The following is a 22,357-nucleotide window of genomic DNA, read 5'->3' as shown; positions in this document are numbered from 1 at the left end:
TTTTGATGTACCGCGTGTCCATATCACACTGTGTAAAAACTCTATGCACATAAAGGGCCCCAAAATCTGGAATTCATTACCAGAACATACTAAAGTAACCTGGCCTGAAAATCAATTTAAGACTCTTCTAAAAAACCACTTACTTGCCCAGGACTAAATAATTAACACTCAGTATTTAACATTACCAATAATTCTCCCAATTACTTAAATCTTAAAATTTCAAGACAACATATAGCAAATTAATCATCTTTTGTTATACATTGTAATGTGACAAATTTGTACAACTATAATGCTTCAGTATCGATATGTTCAAATTTCATTGTTTCAAATACTCAATTGTACTTCATATTGTAAACTGTTTACTGTAATTGCTTTCATTGCTTGTTAATTTTAAGCCTGTCCATAATGCTCTGCATACAAGGGGTTTTTGGCATGTACCTGGAGTTTACCTGGAGAGAGTTCCGGGGGTCAACGCCCCCGCGGCCCGGTCTGTGACCAGGCCTCCTGGTGGATCAGAGCCTGATCAACCAGGCTGTTACTGCTGGCTGCACGCAAACCAACGTACGAGCCACAGCCCGGCTGGTCAGGAACCGACTTTAGGTGCTTGTCCAGTGCCAGCTTGAAGACTGCCAGGGGTCTGTTGGTAATCCCCCTTATTTATGCTGGGAGGCAGTTGAACAGTCTCGGGCCCCTGACACTTATTGTATGGTCTCTTAACGTGCTAGTGACACCCCTGCTTTTCATTGGGGGGATGTTGCATTGTCTGCTTTCGTAGTGAGTGATTTTCGTGTGCAAGTTCGGTACTAGTCCCTCTAGGATTTTCCAGGTGTATATAATCATGTATCTCTCCCGCCTGCGTTCCAGGGAATACAGGTTCAGGAACCTCAAGCGCTCCCAGTAATTGAGGTGTTTTATCTCCGTTATGCGCGCCGTGAAGGTTCTCTGTACATTTTCTAGGTCAGCAATTTCACCTGCTTTGAAAGGTGCTGTTAGTGTGCAGCAATATTCCAGCCTAGATAGAACAAGTGACCTGAAGAGTGTCATCATGGGCTTGGCCTCCCTAGTTTTGAAGGTTCTCATTATCCATCCTGTCATTTTTCTAGCAGATGCGATTGATACAATGTTATGGTCCTTGAAGGTGAAATCCTCCGACATGATCACTCCCAGGTCTTTGACGTTGGTGTTTCGCTCTATTTTGTGTCCAGAATTTGTTTTGTACTCTGATGAAGATTTAATTTCCTCGTGTTTACCATATCTAAGTAATTGAAATTTCTCATCGTTGAACTTCATATTGTTTTCTGCAGCCCACTGATGTCCGCCTGGAGCCTTGCAGTGTCTGCAATGGAAGACACTGTCATGCAGATTCGGGTGTCATCTGGAAAGGAAGACACGGTGCTGTGGCTGACATCCTTGTCTATGTCGGATATGAGGATGAGGAACAAGATGGGAGCGAGTACTGTGCCTTGTGGAACAGCTTTTCACCGTAGCTGCCTCGGACTTTACTCTGTTGACGACTACTCTCTGTGTTCTGTTAGTGAGGAAATTATAGATCCATCGACCGACTTTTCCTGTAATTCCTTCAGCACGCATTTTGTGCGCTATTACGCCATGGTCACACTTGTTGAAGGCTTTTGCAAAGTCTGTATATATTACATCTGCATTCTTTTTGTCTTCTAGTGCATCTAGGACCTTGTCGTAGTGATCCAATAGTTGAGACAGACAGGAGCGACCTGTTCTAAACCCATGTTGCCCTGGGTTGTGTAATTTATGGGTTTCTAGATGGGTGGTGATCTTGCTTCTTAGGACCCTTTCATAGATTTTTATGATATGGGATGTTAGTGCTATCGGTCTGTAGTTCTTTGCTATTGCTTTACTGCCCCCTTTGTGGAGTGAGGCTATGTCTGTTGTTTTTAGCAACTGTGTACACACAACTACTATATTTCCTTGTACAACTATGTATTATGTCCAAATAAACTTTACATGTGTGTAGTTGTTACCCTCAAGGAAGTAGTAGTGTCACCGGCCGGGTCAGGAACCAACAACAACAATACTCAAGTAAGTCAACACCACTCAACATATTATGATTGTTATACAATAACTTTTCTTTGTCAGATGAAGCATCAGTGACTGATAAATACTACTGTTGCTGATATATATGGTAGTAAACGCTAAACATGTAATATTATTGTCAATATACAGTTTTTTTTTTTCATGTATTGAGATGACAACACTTGAGTCGAGCCATCAGTAATTATAAATATATACAGAAGTAAATTTATTTAAGTACAGGTACACATGAGTACACTTATCATATATAGTAACATGTGCAAATTACCTAGGATAACCCAAAAAAGTCAGACAACTGACTTATTTCCATTGGGTTCCTTGTAATATCTTAACGGGATTACCACTAGCCCCCTGGTTGTCTTCAAGAAGGCACTGGACAGGCACTTAAAGTCAGTACCTGACCACCCGGGCTGTGGTTCGTACATTGGATTACATGCGGCCAACAGTAACAGCCTAATTGATCAGGCCCTGATCCCCCATGAGGCCTGGTCACAGACCGGGCTGCAGGGGCATTGACCCCCCGAAACCCTCTCCAGGTAAAGTCTAGCTGTAAGATACACTAGAAATAATAATAATAATCTTTATTTACTACAAGTACATGTTGACATCAATGACATACTACTATATAGAAAGCCCCTTGTTATGCTCAGCATTTTGGGCAAATTAGGTCAGTGTCCCAGGATGCAACCCACACCAGTCAACTAACACCCAGGTACCCATTTTACTTGATGGGGAGCATAGACAACAGGTGGAAAGAAGCACGCCCAATGTTTCTACTCTGGCTGGGAATCCAACCCAGACCTTTGCAGTGTGAAGCGAGAGCGTTAGCCACCAGGCCACCAGAGCCCCAATGACATACTACTGTATAGAAAGCCACTTGTTATACAGAGCATTTCAGGTATATTAGGTCAATTTTGTCCCAGGATGCGACCCACACCAGTCAATACCTAGGTACCCATTTTTACTGATGGGTGAACAGGACAGCAGGTGTCTTATGGAAACACATCTTAATGTTTGCACCCGTACCAGGGATTGAACCCCAGACCTCAGTGTGTGAGCTTAGTAACTCAACTGTGTGAAGATCAGTTCCAGTAAAAAAGAGGTACAATAGAAATTAAGTGAACCAAGTTATTTAAATGAACATTAAAGAGAGGATCATCTTACAGTAATAGGTACATTAATGTTAACTACAAGAAATCACTCTCCTCCTTTCTGTAGCTTTATTCATTAGGTACATTTTAGTTCTCTTCCTGAATTGGTTCATACTAGGACAGACTTTGACATGTGCAGGCAATCCATTCCATCCCTTTATTGCTGTACAATGAAAGGTGTTTGAAACCTGACCATGTACTGTAGGTACTACAAATTTGTTCACTTCACCCCTAGTACCATACTGGTTTTGGTTCCCAGCCTTGACAAACTTGGCAACAAGATATTCTGGGCACTGCTTGTGAGCAATTTTATAAACACGATTTAACTTCAGTTGCTTTACTCTGTCTTCAACATTCAGCATGTCCAGTTGTAATTCATCCTGGCCTACATTCTCTCTTGGACCCAGGTCCTGGATGAATCTCACCATTTTGTTCTGGGTTATTTGTAATTGGTCTTTCATTTTGTCTGTTAAAGCAGAGCACCGTGAAGAACAAGAATAATCTACATGACATTGTATAAGAGCTAGACATAGGTTTTGCAAGCCATCAATTCTCCTGACATGTTTGGGTCAAAGAGAATTCCCAGATATTTCACTGAAGATACTGAGGTGATGAGTTCCCCATTACACTGGACAATAAAAGCATTTACTGTTTTCAGTTTACTTTTTGTGCCGAAGAGTATGGCTTCTGTATTCCCGAGGGGTAGTGATAGTTTGTTGTCTACTAAGTATTTGCTGCAGGACTCTTAGTTTTTGTGATAGTACATTAGTTATATCTTATGGGTCTTCACCTGAGACTAGCAGAGCACTGTTATCTGCATACAACAGAAGCTTACACATGATGCTGATGGGCATATCATTCACATAACATAAAATTAGTAAAGGACCCAGAATACTACCTTGGGGACCCCCACCTCCTGTTAGCAGGGGTTCTGATTCTGTATTATTGTTCTTGACAATTTGTTTCCTGTTGCTCAGGTAGGACTTAAACCAGTCTGCAAAGCCTGTGTCAGTAGTTTGTAGTTTCTTCTATAACATATTATGGTTAACTGTATCGAATGCCTTTTGCAAGTCTATGGTCACCATTCCTGTGAGATTCTCGAATCACATTTGAGTTCTCAGGTAGTCCAGTAGATTAATTAGGGAGATATCAGTTGAATAATATCTGAAACCTGTATTAATATTGGTAGAATTACCGACAATATGTTAAGTAAAAGGACACAAATGCAACCAATGTGACATTTTATTGTGGCAACGTTTTGCTCTCCAGGCTTGATAAAGCTCCTGGAGAGTGAAACGTTGCCACAATAAAATGTGACATTAATTGCATTTGTGTCCTTTTACTTAACATATCTGAAACCTGATTGGTAACTATGAAGAATGTTTTTGTCATTAAGATATGTACTTGACTACTTTACAATACACTGCTGTCTCTAAAATTTTGGACATCACACTGAGTACATATACTGACAGGCTTAAGTTGCTGATGTCAGATCTATTGTTTTTCTTGATGGTAGGAGTAACTCTGGCTTCCTAGAACCCCTCTGACATGGTATTGGTGGACAAATTTATTATATGCACAATGGGGACTGACAATTCAGAGGCACCATCTTTTAGGAGTTTGGCTGGGATGTTATCTCGTCTGGTGCTTGTAGTTGAGTTAAACCTGCTTAGTTCCTTTTCATACGAAGTTATGAGATACACCTACTTCTTGGAAACTGTTTGTGGTGATTCCTTTATTTCTGTAGTAAGTTTTAAACTTATTGGATTCTGTGTTAAAAGTATTTGATGCAACTGGCAGTTTACTGACTGATGTTGATGCAGCATTTGTGTAGATTGAATTGAAACAATTTGCCACTTTAATTGTTTCATGGTACACCTTGTTATTTATATTTAGCACTATGTTAGATCTATCTGTGGGTTTAGGACATATCTTAAAAGCTCTCATTTGGCACTCTCTTCACCAGATTCACAAATTTTTAATTTGATGTTCTATCAAGGAAAGACCTGTAAAATTATTTGTCACACTAAGCCATACTCTTCCTCAGCCTGCATTTATTGTTGACTGGTGAACTTCATCCTATACCACTTTTATATGAATTATTGCAACTACACTGTTAAACTTGTGCTAGAATCCTAGCCCTCCAGTTGGAGTCAATATCCATTGTTATGATTAGTTTCTGCACCACCCTCCCTGTTCACTAAAGGGTAAAGGAGGTTTTGTGTGCGAGGGGCTTGGACTTCCAGCAGGCATGCGTGAGCGTGTTTGATAGGAGTGAATGGAGACAAATGGTTTTTAATACTTGACGTGCTGTTGGAGTGTGAGCAAAGTAACATTTATGAAGGGGTTCAGGGAAACCGGCAGGCCGGACTTGAGTCCTGGAGATGGGAAGTACAGTGCCTGCACTCTGAAGGAGGGGTGTTAATGTTGCAGTTTAAAAACTGTAGTGTAAAGCACCCTTCTGGCAAGACAGTGATGGAGTGAATGATGGTGAAAGTTTTCTTTTTCGGGCCACCCTGCCTTTGTGGGAATCGGCCAGTGTGATAATAATTTATTATTAATTTGGACATGATACATAGAGGTACAAAGAAATACATTGGTTAAGTGTAACATGCCAAAAGCCCCTTGTATGCAGAGCATTCTGGGCAGGCTTAAAATTAACTTAAGATTAACTAAACAATGATATATGTATTCAGTGGTAAAAATTATAGTAAGCAAATAACAATTAAGCACTAATGAGTATTTCAAAGACAGGTCATATGGTCATTTACTGAGTTGCTGTGCATTCAGTAGAATGGAGTATTCTGTTTGGTAATGTAATTAAAAAAACAAAGTTTAATAGGGTCACAGGTTAAACAGTTATGAGATACAATTATTCAGTATTTATTTAGTTGTGGGTGAGTAAGTGATTTTTAAGAAGAGACTTTAATTTATAAACAGTGTGTCTTTTATCACTTAAATGGCATAATCACTCCTCACTTCAGTGGTGGTATCATTGATGTCATATTGGTAGTCAAAACACGAGCTTAAAGTTTTGGTCTAGAGAATGCAAGATTTGAGGATGGTTATGGGAATAATCAAGAGTGAGGTGAACCTTGAATGAAAGATTCTTTTGGAATAGGTACATTTTGAATGACTAAATAAAATAATGCTTGAAACAGTCAACAAACAGGGTTTCATTCATCCATACTGTCTTGTTAGACCACCTGTTAATTAGGCAAAGTAGTTTTGTCTTTACCTTTTAACCCTTAAACTGTCCAAACGTAGATCTATGTTCACGTGCGTAGCGCTCCGACCTTGATTTTCCCCATTTGAAAGCGTGTAAAAAAAACAGATCTACATTTGGAACCTGCCGCACGTCAAGGTATATCTACACTTGGACAGTTTCAGGGTTAAAGCACTGGGGGTCTGTGAATGATAAATAATTATAGGGTTTCACCTGAAATCACCAGATGCATTAGCTCACAAATGTAAGCTCAAATGATCCTTTGCTACCTTGAATCTGGGTGCACTTTTCTCTTTCATGCTGATTTACATTCTAGATAACTTCTTCCAAAATAATTCTGTCTCGTCAGCTTAATACACTGGCTCAGGTGCATAACCACCCTTAGAAATAATTTCCTCCATCATGGCAGGGAAATGTTTTGAGACCAAAGGGTCAGCATGTGCATTTCCCCACAAAACTTAATATTATGCAGCTGTCTGCACATTTAAACTGACTGAACCATCCAGAATTGAATGACCACTCTCGTGATGTTGGTTTTCATACCTGCTCATGCAGTTTTATGGTATAATAGAGTTTACTTAAATTCTGGTTGCTAATGTATGTTGATGCTGAAATGCATGGAGAGCTTTTCTGCAGCTCTGTTGAGCTAGAGTTTGGGTGTTGTTACATCAGGAGGTGACTCAAGCCTTCCTCTAAAAACAATGGACTCACTCATGAGCTAACTGTGGTGGGATTTGAAATTTAACATATAGTACTGATGCCTTTTTTTTTTTTTCTTCAAAAATTTATGGCAATCTTCAATGTGCTATACCAATCACTTCCCATGTTAGGTGGATTTTGAGACATTTCACTCATATTATATTGAAAATTTACTGTGTGCATCTTTTACATGGAACTCCACTGTATCTAATTATATACATACTCTGAAAAATAACGCTTTACAAATAATAAATGAATCACATAAATATCCATAATGATCATTAATATACAATACAGTGGTGATATGTGTATGCAAATGTTCTTGTTTACAAACCTTACACATGGAAATTTACTTGTTGTTTTTCTGAAAATATTTCCCTCTTTATTGTTTTTGTTTCACTTTTTTAAATGTCATTTAGCATATATTGTATACTAAGGCCTCTATGGTATTAGTGCTTTAGGTTCATAGAAGGGATACCACAAAACCTCTACTTACCATATTTATCACAAATGTGACAAAGTTCACTTTTGCACCTTGGTTGAAATTCCAGTGCAGTACATAGTTATACAGTTGTTTTATCTTTGAATTTTTCTAACATGTAAACAACTTTCTTGTGATTTTATTGTGATTCTATTTTCTAACTAGTTCTTCTTCTCGTTTATTTCCACATATCTCCATCAGGAAGTGGAGCAAAATTCTTCCGTAAGCCATGCATGTCGTAAGAGGCGACTAAAATGCCAGGAGCAAGGAGCTAGTAACCCCTTCTCCTGTATACATTACTAAATTTAAAAAGAGAAACTTTAGTTTTTCTATTTAGGTCACCCTGCCTTGGTGGGATATGGCCAGGTCATTAAAAAAAAAAACTTCAAGCCAATTATATAATATGACTTATTTTCATTGTGATCATTTGACCCTCTTTCCTAGGATATGATGTGCAGTGGTTAACAAAACTCTCATACAGTGGAACCTCAGTTTTCATGATTAATCTGCTCGAAAAAGTCTGACAAAAACCAAATTGTATGAAAACTGAAGCAATATTTCCCATAAGAAATAATGTAAATCCAATTAATCCGTTTCAGACACGCAAAAATATTAACAAAAAATACATTTTATAGAGAATAACTATTGTTTTACATACAGAAAACAATGAGAAATAAATATAAATGACTAATGAAATGGATAAATGAACATTTAACATCACTTTTACCTTTTATTGAAGACTCTTGTTGGCGTATGGAAGATGGCGAGGAGGGGAGCGGGAGGAGGAGAGGTTATTGTTTGGAAGGGGAATCCCTGTCCATAAGGAATTCAGGTATCAAGGCCCTATCCCGGGTTACTTCCCTTCTGTCTTTTACTGGCACTATGACCAGCTTGAGAGTCACTGAACCCCTGTTGCACAAAAAATCTGTCCAGAGAGGTCTGTTTCTTGCATATCTTTAAGATTTGCCTAAAATGGGACAAGGCATTGTCATTAAACATGTTGCAGACACGGCTTGCAACTGCCTTGCCTTTTCGCAAATTATCTCCTCCAAAACACTACCTCCCGCTACCTGTTTTTCGTTGATCCACACCAACAACAACTCAACATCTTCGATTGTTTGTGAGCTCTGTTTCGTTAGCACATTTACCCCTTTCACAACATCAGCTTCCTTGATTTCTTTTCTCTTTGCCAGGATGGAACTGATTGTTGATGCGGACTTTCTGTACATCCTGGTGAGATTGTCATGCGTACACCACTTTCGTATTTTGCTACGAGTTCTTTCTTGAATTCTATCATGTTTCTCGAGTTCTTTATCAAAGGGCTGGCACTCGGAACTTTCTTTGGCCCCATGGTGGCTTATTTAGCAGTCGCACTCAATAAACAAGCACAAACAACAATGGATTATTATGAAATGTTTCGGATGACTGTGTGGGGTGATGCTCACTCAGCGAGAAACAAAGGCAGACTGAGTCATGAACGCATGGGATGCTTTGTGTGGGCGCTTGAGTGGCTGAGTCATGCGGGCAGGTGGATGAGTTTGGTACAGACCATTTTCAACTCTACAAAAACCTAGCGGATGTACAAAAACTGGGACAAAATTTTGACGAAAAAAGTCGTCGAAAACCGAATCCTACAAAAGCTAGGGCATATGAAAGCCGAGGTTCCACTGTACCTACTTTACTGCAAGGTGAACTGGGGAAACAGGTGCAATTAAACATACTGTACTTAATATTTCCACAACTGAATGATCCAGATTCAAGTCCAGGGCCTTCAGTTGTGAGCTGAAGGCACTAACTACCCATTAGAATATAAAAAAGCAGGGTCACTGCAGCAGGCCTACTAGCCCATGCTAGGCAAATCCAAATTATGTGGCTTTGTTATAATTTTTAGTACTTTTTCTACTTTTCCATGGAGATTTAATTGCTGTTTTCTCCATTTATACCTTAGAAATTTTCTTTAAAGTTAGTGCATTTTTCTCTGGTAACCTAATACACCATTTAAGTTTGTAGTCCTATGGCCAGTTTGGGAAAACAAACATGAAGCTACATTAATTTTGTCAAATCTTTTTTACTTTATTTATAAATTGTTAATTTTTGGTCATGCCATCACACATGTTGTCATGGAAGCTTTTAAAACATTGTTCATTTATTGGATATGCTTTGTTCTATTTTAATTTGTAGTATGAATTTTTCCTTATTGGTGAAAGCTTTAACCAAAATACAGTGGAACCTCTACTTATGAGTGCACCCATGAGCAGTCGCTCAGTTGATTGTTTGCTTCCAGACTCGAGTGAAATTTCCAGATGAAAGCGGGCCTCAGGGAAAGTTCCTTGATGCTGGTGAGGGACTCTTGCTCTTGATCTAGGGAATTGGATCTCATTTGTTTGTTAGACTATCTTATTGAAACTTTTGCAATGTATGATGGAAAGATGCTTCTTAATGTACACCAAAATTGAAAGAAATCGGACCATAAATAGCGGAGTTCACTTCTCTGTCATTAGCCACCCCATAGCTGTATATTTTTGTGTTTTTTATGGTTGTATTCTCGTATTTTTGGTCTCATTTTATAGAATGGAAGATATATTACAGAAATAGATATGATTTTGATTGATTTCATGATGAAAAATACCTTGAAATTGAGCTCAATGTTCAATTTTTTTGCAATGTTTTACTGGCCATTCCAACATGCAGTCATGAATGGGTTGACATTATTTATACAATTATTACAATAATGCAGTAGTCTGCATAACAGTAAATCTTCTATTTTTTGTGTGAATAAAATTCCAAATGGTAAGCAAGAGTATTGTAATAATAATAATAATAATAATATGTACAGTACTGTATAATATAATAATTATATAATATACATAATATAATATAAATTATTATAATAATACATACTAATAATAAATAATACTATAATTATAATAATACTACGTATAAGTGAGTTTGAGACCACCACCAAGAGACAGCATTACGTGTATTAAAACAACACTCAGTCCGCATGTGATTCAACTGGCGGTGGAGACAATTCTCGTGATTTGCTTACATTTCGTGCAGTTATTTTGCAGAATTTCTTTTTTCTAACCATGGGTCCTAAGACAGCAAGTGCAAAGGACAGCGCTGAGAAGAAAAAGAGGATGATTTCCATGGAATTAAAGCTGGAAATCTTTGATAAATACAAACTAAGAGTGTAGCATTAAGAGTGTAGCAATTAAGCAATAGAAAAAGGATGAAATAAAATGAACTCCTGACAGCATACGCCGCTGTGCCCAGCATCTCTTCTCCCTCATCAACCTTTGCCAGCATCTCTTCTCCAAGGTAAATGCTGTATTATTATTATTATTATTATTATTATTATTATTATTATTATTTTTTTTTTTTTTTTACAAACCAGCCGTATCCCACCAAGGCAAGGTGGCCCAAAAAGAAAAACGAAAGTTTCTCTTTTTAAATTTAGTAATTTATACAGGAGAAGGGGTAACTAGGCCCTTGCTCCCTGCATTTTAGTCGCCTCTTACAACATGCATGGCTTACGGAGGAAGAATTCTGTTCCACTTTTCCGTGGAGATAAGAGGAAATAAACAAGAACAAGAACTAGAAAGAAAATAGAAGAAAACCCAGAGGGGTCTGTATATATATGCTTGTACATGTATGTGTAGTGTGACCTAAGTGTAAGTAGAAGTAGCAAGACGTACCTGAAATCTTGTATGTTTATGAGACAGAAAAGAGACACCAGCAATCTTACCATCATGTAAAACAATTACAGGTTTCCATTTTACACTCACTTGGCAGGACAGTAGTACCTCCCTGGGCGGTTGTATTATTATTATTAATATTGTTATTGTTATTATTATTATTGTTGTTTTCCTTATGAAACTACCTAGTGATCTAATGGAGTTTGCCTTACAAACACTCCATTTTATGTTATAATAAAAGCAGGAACAATGGCTGCTGTGCCACCACCTCCACTATCACTACTCAAATATGTACTATAATGACATATTTCAGTCATTCTAGTGTATATACATGTATCATGTTTCTATGTTAACCCTTTGACTGTTGCGGCCGTATATATACGTCTTACGAGGTACTGTGTTTGACATATGTATACTCATAAATTCTAGCGCCTTCAAATCAAGCAGGAGAAAGCTGGTAGGCCCACATGTGAGAGAATTGATCTGTGTGGTCAGTGTGCATCATATAAAAAAAATCCTGGAGCACGCAGTGCATAATGAGAACAAAAAAACTCCGACCGTTTTTTTAATTAAAATGCCGACTTTGTGGTCTATTTTCGTACAGTATTTATGGTTGTATTCTCGTTTTCTTGGTCTCATTTGATAGAATGGAAAAAATATTACAGAAATAGAGGTGATTTTGATTGATTTTACTATAAAAAGAACCTAGAAATGGAGCTCAAAGTTGGGGAAATGTTTGATTTTTGCCAATGTTCAAAAGTAAACAAATGATGCCATTGTCCAATAAATGTCCAACTAGCCATTCTAATATGCAGTCATGAATGGGTTGATGTTATTTATACAATTATTACAGTATTGCAGTAGTCTGCATAATAGTAAGTCTTCTATTTTTTGTTTGAATAAAAATTCAAAATAGAAAGCAAGAGTAATATCAGAGGGGCCTGGAGACATGACTGATGAGCAAAGAAAATGTTATTTTAGAGCCAGGAATGTCTGCATTGTTCATTCTGGACCTTATTTTGAAATTGTCATATTTTTTAGTTTTCGTGAAATTGGCCAAATTGCAAATTTCTGACCACATTATTAGGTAGTTGAAATCGGTAAATGGGCAGTTTCTTGTACTCAATCGATAGAAAAAATGAAGTTCTAAAGAAATAGCTATGAGTTTGGGCGACTGAAATAATGGAATTAGCTGAAAAAAGACTCAAAGTGGGCGAAATCGCCGATTTGTAAACAGCGCTGAGGTCGCTAACTTCTCGAGAGCATAATTCCGTCAGTTTTCCATCAAATTTCGTTTTTTTTTGGTGTCATTACAATCGGGAAAAGATTCTCTATCATTTCATAAGAAAAAATAATTTTTTTTTTTTTTTTTAAATTTTGCGACACCCGGAGACACCTCAGGATTGGGGGTTGCGACAGTTAAAGGGTTAATATTGTTTATTATGTCTTGTTAGATGAATTGTGATAGATAAATAAGTCATAGAGTTGATATTAGGGAAATATTCAAGTATTTTGTCATGCCTGGACTTCCACCACTGGAATGGATTAATTCCACTTCAGTTAATTTAAATGCGCCAAATTGACTCTACAGATGAGCAAATCCAGATGCGAGCAAGGTCACGAAACGGATTAAACTCGTAAGTAGAGGTTCCACTATATTTTATTTTTACGCATTAATGGTAATTCTTGAGAAAATTATTTTTCTTTTTATATGTTCTATTGTAGGTTATCCAGAAAGCTGAAAATTATATAATGTTCTATTGTCTTACCACCACAAGATAGAATTTTTGTTAAGAACTGGATACTGTAAATCACTTGTAAGATATTTAATAAAACTAACATCTGTCCCCTCTCCTGCAAATTAAAAAGATTTAAGATTTTTTGTAAAAGCATAATGAGTCTTTTTTCATGCTGGAGAGTATTGGGGCACAAAGATACCTTACTTGGTGGCACAGAGTAAAATAAATTTAGCTTATTGATATTACTGGCAGGAAAATTAGTAAAAAAAAAAAAAAATGGCCAAGATTTTATGCATTTCCTTATTGTATATAAAATATGTATAAACTTTATTTTTCAGTTATTCCAGATACTATACCTCTGTAATAAGAAAATGCCAGGGAGAGGAAGAGCATTTGTTAAGACTGAAGTAGTCTCTCTTCGTCAACCAGGCCACTGCAGTAAGTTGAACATAAACTGTTACAAGTTTATTTTCACAAGGATAAAATTGTACTAGAGATTATTTAGCATCGGTTGTCATGCATGGAAAATCTGTAGTTATGTAAGGCATTTTGGGCACACTTAAGATTATGTGCACCTTAAAACTAACTGCTAAATAGCACATACCCAAGTTATTTGGAGATAGATTTTCAAATACAGTGATCATTCCAAGTAATAAAACTGATTATCAATGCTTTCTCCTTTCAACACACCGGCCGTATCCCACCGAGGCGAGGTGGCCCAAAAGGAAAAAGGAAAATTTCTCCTTTTACATTTAGTAATATAGTATACAGGAGAAGAGGTTACTAGCCCCTTTCTCCCTGCATTTTAGTCGCCTCTTACAACACGCATGGCTTACGGAGGAAGAATTCTGTTCCACTTCCACATGGAGATAAGAGGAAATAAACAAGAATAAGAACTAGAAAGAAAATAGAAGAAAACCCAGAGGGGTGTGTATATATGTGCTTGTACATCTATGTGTAGTGTGACCTAAGTGTAAGTAGAATTAGCATGATGTACCTGAAATCTTGCATGTTCATGAGATAGAAAAAAGGACACCAGCAATCCTACCATCATATAAAACAATTACAGGCTTTTGTTTTACACTCACTTGGCAGGACAGTAGTACCTCCCTGGGCAGTTGCTGTCTACCAACCTATATATGTATGTATGTGATAAGATAAGATAAGATAAGATTTCGTTCGGATTTTTAACCCCGGAGGGTTAGCCACCCAGGATAACCCAAGAAAGTCAGTGCGTCATCGAGGACTGTCTAACTTATTTCCATTGGGGTCCTTAATCTTGTCCCCCAGGATGCGACCCACACCAGTCGACTAACACCCAGGTACCTATTTGCTGCTAGGTGAACAGGACAACAGGTGTAAGGAAACGTGTCAAATGTTTCCACCCGCCGGGAATCGAACCCGGGCCCTCCGTGTGTGAAGCGGGAGCTTTAGCCACCAGACCACCGGGCCACCGGTATGTGTGTGTGTATATATATATATATTTTTTTTTTTTTTTTTTTTTTCAACAAGTTGGTCGTCTCCCACCGAGGCAGGGTGACCCAAAAAAAAAAGAAAGAAAATCCCCAAAAAGAAAATACTTTCATCATCATTCAACACTTTCACCACACTCACACATTATCACTGCTTTTGCAGAGGTGCTCAGAATACAACAGTTTAGAAGCATATACGTATAGAGATACACAACATATCCCTCCAAACTGCCAATATCCCAAACCCCTCCTTTAAAGTGCAGGCATTGTACTTCCCATTTCCAGGACTCAAGTCCGACTATATGAAAATAACCGGTTTCCCTGAATCCCTTCACTAAATATTACCCTGCTCACACTCCAACAGATCGTCAGGTCCCAAGTATCATTCGTCTCCATTCACTCCTATCTAACACGCTCATGCACGCTTGCTGGAAGTCCAAGCCCCTCACCCACAAAACCTCCTTTACCCCCTCTTTCCAACCCTTTCAAGGACGACCCCTACCCCTCTTTCCTTCCCCTATAGATTTATATGCTTTCCATGTCATTCTACTTTGATCCATTCTCTCTAAATGACCAAACCACCTCAACAACCCCTCTTCTGCCCTCTGACTAATGCTTTTATTAACTCCACACCTTCTCCTAATTTCCACACTCCGAATTTTCTGCATAATATTTACACCACACATTGCCCTTAGACAGGACATCACTGCCTCCAACCGTCTCCTCGCTGCTGCATTTACCACCCAAGCTTCACATCCATATAAGAGTGTTGGTACTACTATACTTTCATACATTCCCTTCTTTGCCTCCATAGATAACGTTTTTTGACTCCACATATACCTCAACGCACCACTCACCTTTTTTCCCTCATCAATTCTATGATTAACCTCATCCTTCATAAATCCATCCGCCGACACGTCAACTCCTAAGTATCTGAAAACATTCACTTCTTCCATACTCCTCCTCCCCAATTTGATATCCAATTTTTCTTTATCTAAATCATTTGATACCCTCATCACCTTACTCTTTTCTATGTTCACTTTCAACTTTCTACCTTTACACACATTCTCAAACTCATTCACTAACCTTTGCAATTTTTCTTTAGAATCTCCCATAAGCACAGTATCATCAGCAAAAAGTAACTGTGTCAATTCCCATTTTGAATTTGATTCCCCATAATTTAATCCCACCCCTCTCCCGAACACCCTAGCATTTACTTCTTTTACAACCCCATCTATAAATATATTAAACAACCATGGTGACATTACACATCCCTGTCTAAGACCTACTTTTACCGGGAAGTATTCTCCCTCTCTTCTACACACCCTAACCTGAGCCTCACTATCCTCATAAAAGCTCTTTACAGCATTTAGTAACTTACCACCTATTCCATATACTTGCAACATCTGCCACATTGCTCCTCTATCCACTCTATCATATGCCTTTTCTAAATCCATAAATGCAATAAAAACTTCCCTACCTTTATCTAAATGCTGTTCACATATATGCTTCAATGTAAACACTTGATCTACACATCCCCTACCCACTCTGAAGCCTCCTTGCTCGTCTGCAATTCTACATTCTGTCTTACCTCTAATTCTTTCAATTATAACCCTACCGTATACTTTTCCTGGTATACTCAGTAAACTTATTCCTCTATAATTTTTACAATCTCTTTTGTCCCCTTTCCCTTTATATAAAGGGACTATACATGCTCTCCGCCAATCCCTAGGTACCTTCCCCTCTTTCATACATTTATTAAACAAAAGTACCAACCACTCCAACACTATATCCCCCCCTGCTTTTAACATTTCTGTCATGATCCCATCAGTTCCAGCTGCTTTACCCCCTTTCATTCTACGTAATGCCTCACGTACCTCCACCACACTTACATTCTGCTCTTCTTCACTCCTAAAAGATGGCATACCTCCCTGGCCAGTGCATGAAATTACCGCCTCCCTTTCTTCCTTAACATTTAAAAGTTCCTCAAAATATTCTCGCCATCTACCTAATACCTCCCTCTCCCCATCTACTAACTCCCCTACTCTGTTTTTAACTGACAAATCCATACTTTCCCTAGGCTTTCTTAACTTGTTTAACTCACTCCAAAATTTTTTCTTATTTTCATTAAAATTTCTTGACAGTGCCTCTCCCACTCTTTCATCTGCTCTCCTTTTGCACTCTCTCACCACTCTCTTCACCTTTCTTTTACTCTCCATATACTCTGGTCTTCTTATAACACTTCTGCTTTGTAAAAACCTCTCGTAAGCTACCTTTTTCTCTTTTATCACACCCTTTACTTCATCATTCCACCAATCACTCCTCTTTCCTCCTGCCCCCACCCTCCTATAACCACAAACTTCTGCCCCACATTCCAATACTGCATTTTTAAAACTATTCCAACCCTCTTCAACCCCCCCACTACTCATCTTTGCACTAGCCCACCTTTCTGCCAATAGTCGCTTATATCTCGCCCGAACTTCCTCCTCCCTTAGTTTATACACTTTCACCTCCCTCTTACTTGTTGTTGCCACCTTCCTCTTTTCCTAACTACCTCTTACTCTAACTGTAGCTACAACTAAATAATGATCCGATATATCAGTTGCCCCTCTATAAACATGTACATCCTGGAGCCTACCCATCAACCTTTTATCCACCAATACATAATCTAACAAACTACTTTCATTACGTGCTACATCATACCTTGTATATTTATTTATCCTCTTTTTCATAAAATATGTGTTACTTATTACCAAATTTCTTTCTACACATAGCTCAATTAAAGACTCCCCATTTACATTTACCCCTGGCACCCCAAATTTACCTACTACTCCCTCCATAACATTTTTACCCACTTTAGCATTGAAATCCCCAACCACCATTACTCTCACACTTGATTCAAAACTCCCCACGCATTCACTCAACATTTCCCAGAATCTCTCTCTCTCCTCTACACTTCTCTCTTCTCCAGGTGCATACACGCTTACTATAACCCACTTTTCACATCCAATCTTTATTTTACTCCACATAATCCTTGAATTTATACATTTGTAGTCCCTCTTTTCCTGCCATAGCTTATCCTTCAACATTATTGCTACTCCTTCTTTAGCTCTAACTCTATTTGAAACCCCTGACCTAATCCCATTTATTCCTCTCCATTGAAACTCTCCCACCCCCTTCAGCTTTGTTTCACTTAAAGCCAGGACATCCAGTTTCTTCTCATTCATAACATCCACAGTCATCTCTTTCTTATCATTTGCACAACATCCACGCACATTCAGACTTCCCACTTTGACAATTTTCTTCTTCTTATTCTTTTTAGTAATCTTTACAGGAAAAGGGGTTACTAGCCCATTGTTCCCGGCATTTTAGTTGACTTTTACAACACACATGGCTTACGGAGGAAAGATTCTTATTCCACTTCCCCATGGATATAAAAGGAAAAGTAATAAGACCAAGAACTATTAAGATAAAATCAAAGAAAACTCAGATGAGTGTGTATAAATAAACGTGTACATGTATGTGTAGTGTGACCTAAGTGTAAGTAGAAGTAGCAAGACGTACCTGTAATCTTGCATATTTATGAGACAGACAAAAGACACCAGCAATCCTACCATCATGTAAAACAATTACAGGCTTTTGTTTTACACTCACTTGGCAGGACGGTAGTACCTCCCTGGGTGGTTGCTGTCTACCAACCTACTACCTATATATATATATATATATATATATATATATATTATATATATATATATATATATATACATATATACATACATACATACACACACACACACACACACACACACACACACACACACACACACACACACACACACACACACACACACACACACATACATACATACACATGCATGCATGCATGACAGTAAACTGGAATATCAGTCCTGAACTGAAATACTTTCTTGATAATTACAACAGAACTCAGGCATGATACTAGACACAAAAATCTCCATGATATTTCCAATGTTCGGCTTATTCTTTGCAAAAACTCATTGTGCAATAAAAGGACCCAAAATCTGGAACTCCCAGCCTGATAACTCCAGGGCTTCTATCTGCCAGCTGCTTCACATCTACTGTAAGAAACACCTTTCCTTAATGTGATCCTAGTAACAGTTAATAATGCTGAACAATTCTTTCAATATCAGATGCATTTAAAACTACATATTCTTATTCTCATATACTTTCGTTCCTAATTTATCTTTAAAGAAATAGTTTGTCTGACTGTTTTTTATCATTAATTAATACCATTGTGAAACAAGTCCTTACTCTTGATTCTCAAATTCAGCAACTCCCATTTCCTCTGATTTAGTTGTGCTATGTAACCCCTGAAGTTGTACTGTACTGGCATTTTGTGTTAGATTGGATGCTGGTATGTACTTCTTCAGGTAAAATTTTGAAATGACATCTGGTTTCCATTGTCCCTGTGAGATGTTGAAATTGGGAGTGGTAGCTATGAGGGCAGATATTATGATTTATATTTTCTGAGATACTTGGTTCAGATTGTTGTTCTTTCTGGGGTTTCCAAATCTGGTGAGGCTGTATTTATAAACTTAGAGAGTCAAATTCCCTCTTCTGTCCATGTCTTTTAATTAACTTAACTTTATGGCAAGTTGCCTTTCTTGGTATAAGTACAGTATTATGAGCACATTTCTATGTGGATGAGAAGGGAAGAAGCCTTTCATTGATCTTTATGCTTTGTCATTGCCAAGTCATAATGTGCTTATGGCTTGGGATCTTTGTTTAGGATTATGCTCATGTGCTTGCTTGCTGTTACTTGTTCTTGTGCTTTTATATCTTTATAATGGAAAGGTTTTGTTGCCTTACAAGATGACTTTTCACTCATTTATTGCATCCTGGTGGTGGCTTTTGCCCATGGGAGAAAATGAATGCAGCATTCTCTTGCTCTGTTTCTGGCAAAAATCATTAAGTATAGTATGTGATGACACTGTCTTTCATTCTTTTTGAGATTTTATGTTAGTGAATTGTACATAGATCCTGCTTATTTTTGACTGTTACATTCTACATATCTGGGTACAGGTGGTACAGTACATTACAGCTGAGTTTTCAGGATCCCACGGCAGAAAAAGTGTTTTGAACACTAAAAGATGCCTTTCTGTGATACAGAAAATGGGAAATCCAGGATTTCCAGGGATTTTGTCATGTGTACATGCTCCGCCATAGTAACAGCTACTAAGTGGAGGCAAATGAGGCTGTACTGGGCCAAAATGAGCACTGTCTTAGATTATACTGGGAGAGGTAGTGTTAAGTACAAAATAAAGGTGACATTCCATAAAGACATTTTTCAACTTTCAAGAGGAATTTTATTTTTTATTTTTAACATCAGCCATCTCTCACTAAGGTTGAATGTAACCCTCTCCACTCCAGAAATGGAAAACATGTTCACCATCGTTCATTCAGTAGTTTTTTTTCAGAAGTGCACAGACATTCACACTTCAAATCTCTCTAAATTACAACATGCAAAAGCCAATTTTATGATAATTTTACTTTCACTGAAGTTCATCTCTTATCTGGGACAATATTAATATTGCATGGTTGAGTCCTTCAACTTTGATTTGAATGACTTCTTGTCAATAATTTTGTGTTCTTAGTATAAAATTTTTTTTTTTCAGCTACAGTAGCTCTTCCCATTGTTAAAGACGATGAAAAGGACACATGCAAGTTGAAGCGTTTATTGGATCGTATCATAAACATCAAATCTCCAGATGATCTGCAGGTTCAAGAAGTAGCCTCAGAAGCTAAAACTTTAATTACAAAGGATGAAGATTTAAGGTAATTATATATTGAATGATTTATTTAGAAATAAGCAGAATTGTTTTTATGTAAGAGGCAAGGTATTGACAGTAGTGTCATGATTATGATGTCCTCATTAATTTAATTAGTGTTATGTACCTTAATAGAAAAAACAAAGTTTAAGAAATTTTTTTTTAGAAAAAAGCTTAGTTATTTATAGCATTAAGTGTTACATTTGCAAAAGAAAATTGTTAATACTATGCATAAGGAAGAAACTTTTAAAGTTTTCTCTAAGGTTTTCAAAAAAGTGTGCAGGACATTGATACACTTGGCGGCAGTATGTTCAAGAGTCTTCAACACTAAATGCTAATACAAGTACTATCTCCTAATTTATGATGATTGGTTTTTCTGGCTGATAAATGAGACACATGGACATGGTGAATATTATGCACATAATTTGTAGCTTGGAGATTAGGAGGAGGTGCAAGTCACTAAGAGTATTATCCAAAGGGCTGAGGAGGGGTTGTTGAGGACATTTAGAGAGGATGGAACAAAATAGGATGACTTGGAGAGTGTATAAACCTGTAATGGAGAGAAGTACATGTATGGGTAGAGGTCATCCTAGGAAAGGTTGGAGAAAGGGGCTAAAGGGGGTTTTGTATGCAAGACATCCAGCGTGTGTGTTAGGAGTGAATGGAAGCAAATGGTTTTTATGACATAACATGCTGTTGGAGTCTGAGCAAGGTAGCATTTTTGAAGGGATTCATGGAAACAAGTTAGCCGAATTAGAGTCTGAAGAAGGATGGGGAAAATATTTGCAGTTTTGAACTGTAGTATCGGCACACCTCTGACAAGACAGTGATGGAGTGAGCAATGGCGAAAGTGTTTCTTCTTTTTTAGGTTAACCTAGTTCCGTGGGAGATGGCCAGTGTTGAAAAAAAAAATTTCACTGTTGGTGGAACTTGTATTAAATACAGAAACTGACGTAAGAATTCCACTTTTTGAAGCACACAGAATCAGGAATACAGACTAGGTGAAAAAAAGATAGGTCACATTTGATTAGTAGCCAACTGTTATGCAGTTTGCTGGTTTGTGTGTGCACTATTTCTTCAATGGTCAAGGATTATATGGGTGATGGGCTTTCCCAGTGTGTACATACCAATGTTTTGTTTGATAGTGTGAGGTAGATGGTGACCCCTTCAAGTCACCCACCTCCTGGCTCTGTTGTCTTCCTGGATTACTATCTGCTTTACTTGGATGCATGATGTGTGAATGAAGACTCTGATGCACCACACAAGCATTCATGCATATTTGTGTTTCTCTAGGCATGTTTGAAAGATGTGGGCTGTCTCACCAACATGAAGTTTACCACAGCCACTCCATGAGAGGTTGTAAACACCTTCGGTTACTACAACAATGTTGTGGTGTTTAGGTTTTATGAACTCTTGGATTATTTTAATTGATGGCACAGCTACAACTGTGCCTGCTTTGTGGACTGATGGGGTCCAGTAGGAAGAACAATATGTTAGTTTACAGCCATCTTACATCCAGGGTTTTCATCTATGCTAAAGGCTTTCAGTCTGCGAGAAAGAATGAGATATGAAAAATTTCAGGGAGGTGAAAGCATCCTCATTGTATCAGTGCTCATCCTCAAGATATTTCTCACTACAAGCCCTGAGAGCAAGCACTGTGTTTCTACTTAGATTGTATATTACAGATCAATTAATATATCAGTGCTTTCTAAAGATTCTTTTACTCACACTTTACAAGAGTGAGAAAACACATGTCCATATCAAAGAATATGAACACTAATTATACATAAAATGACATCAGTATATACAGTGGACCCCCGGTATACGATATCAATCCGTTCGTGAGAGCTCATCGTATACCAAAATTATCGGAAGACGAATTAATTTTCCCCATAAGAAATAATGGAAATCAAATTAATCTGTGCAAGACACCCAAAAGTACTATGAAAAAAAAAGTTTTACCACATGAAATATTAAGTTTAATGCACACAAACTGAAGAAGACATGCACAGTTAGT

The 22,357-nt window shown here is 37.8% G+C and overlaps 1 protein-coding gene across 1 annotated transcript in view; it reads left to right on the top strand.

The window, feature by feature from the left end:
* The first annotated feature begins 1,320 nt into the window (after positions 1-1,320).
* LOC138853507 (CBP80/20-dependent translation initiation factor-like) overlaps positions 1,321-22,357 on the top strand; it is a 51,481-nt gene continuing 30,444 nt past the window's right edge. Inside the window, exons 1-3 of the mRNA XM_070090480.1 lie at positions 1,321-2,055; positions 13,400-13,499; positions 20,188-20,347. Of these exons, the coding sequence (XP_069946581.1) occupies positions 1,981-2,055; positions 13,400-13,499; positions 20,188-20,347 (335 nt within the window). The 5' untranslated portion in view covers positions 1,321-1,980. The remainder of the gene's footprint in view (positions 2,056-13,399; positions 13,500-20,187; positions 20,348-22,357) is intronic.

Source organism: Cherax quadricarinatus, chromosome 32 (genome assembly GCF_038502225.1).
Source record: "Cherax quadricarinatus isolate ZL_2023a chromosome 32, ASM3850222v1, whole genome shotgun sequence".
Classification (NCBI taxonomy): Eukaryota; Metazoa; Arthropoda; class Malacostraca; order Decapoda; family Parastacidae; genus Cherax; species Cherax quadricarinatus.
Note: the sequence above shows the minus strand (reverse complement) of the source record. Positions and strands in the feature narration are given on the sequence as shown.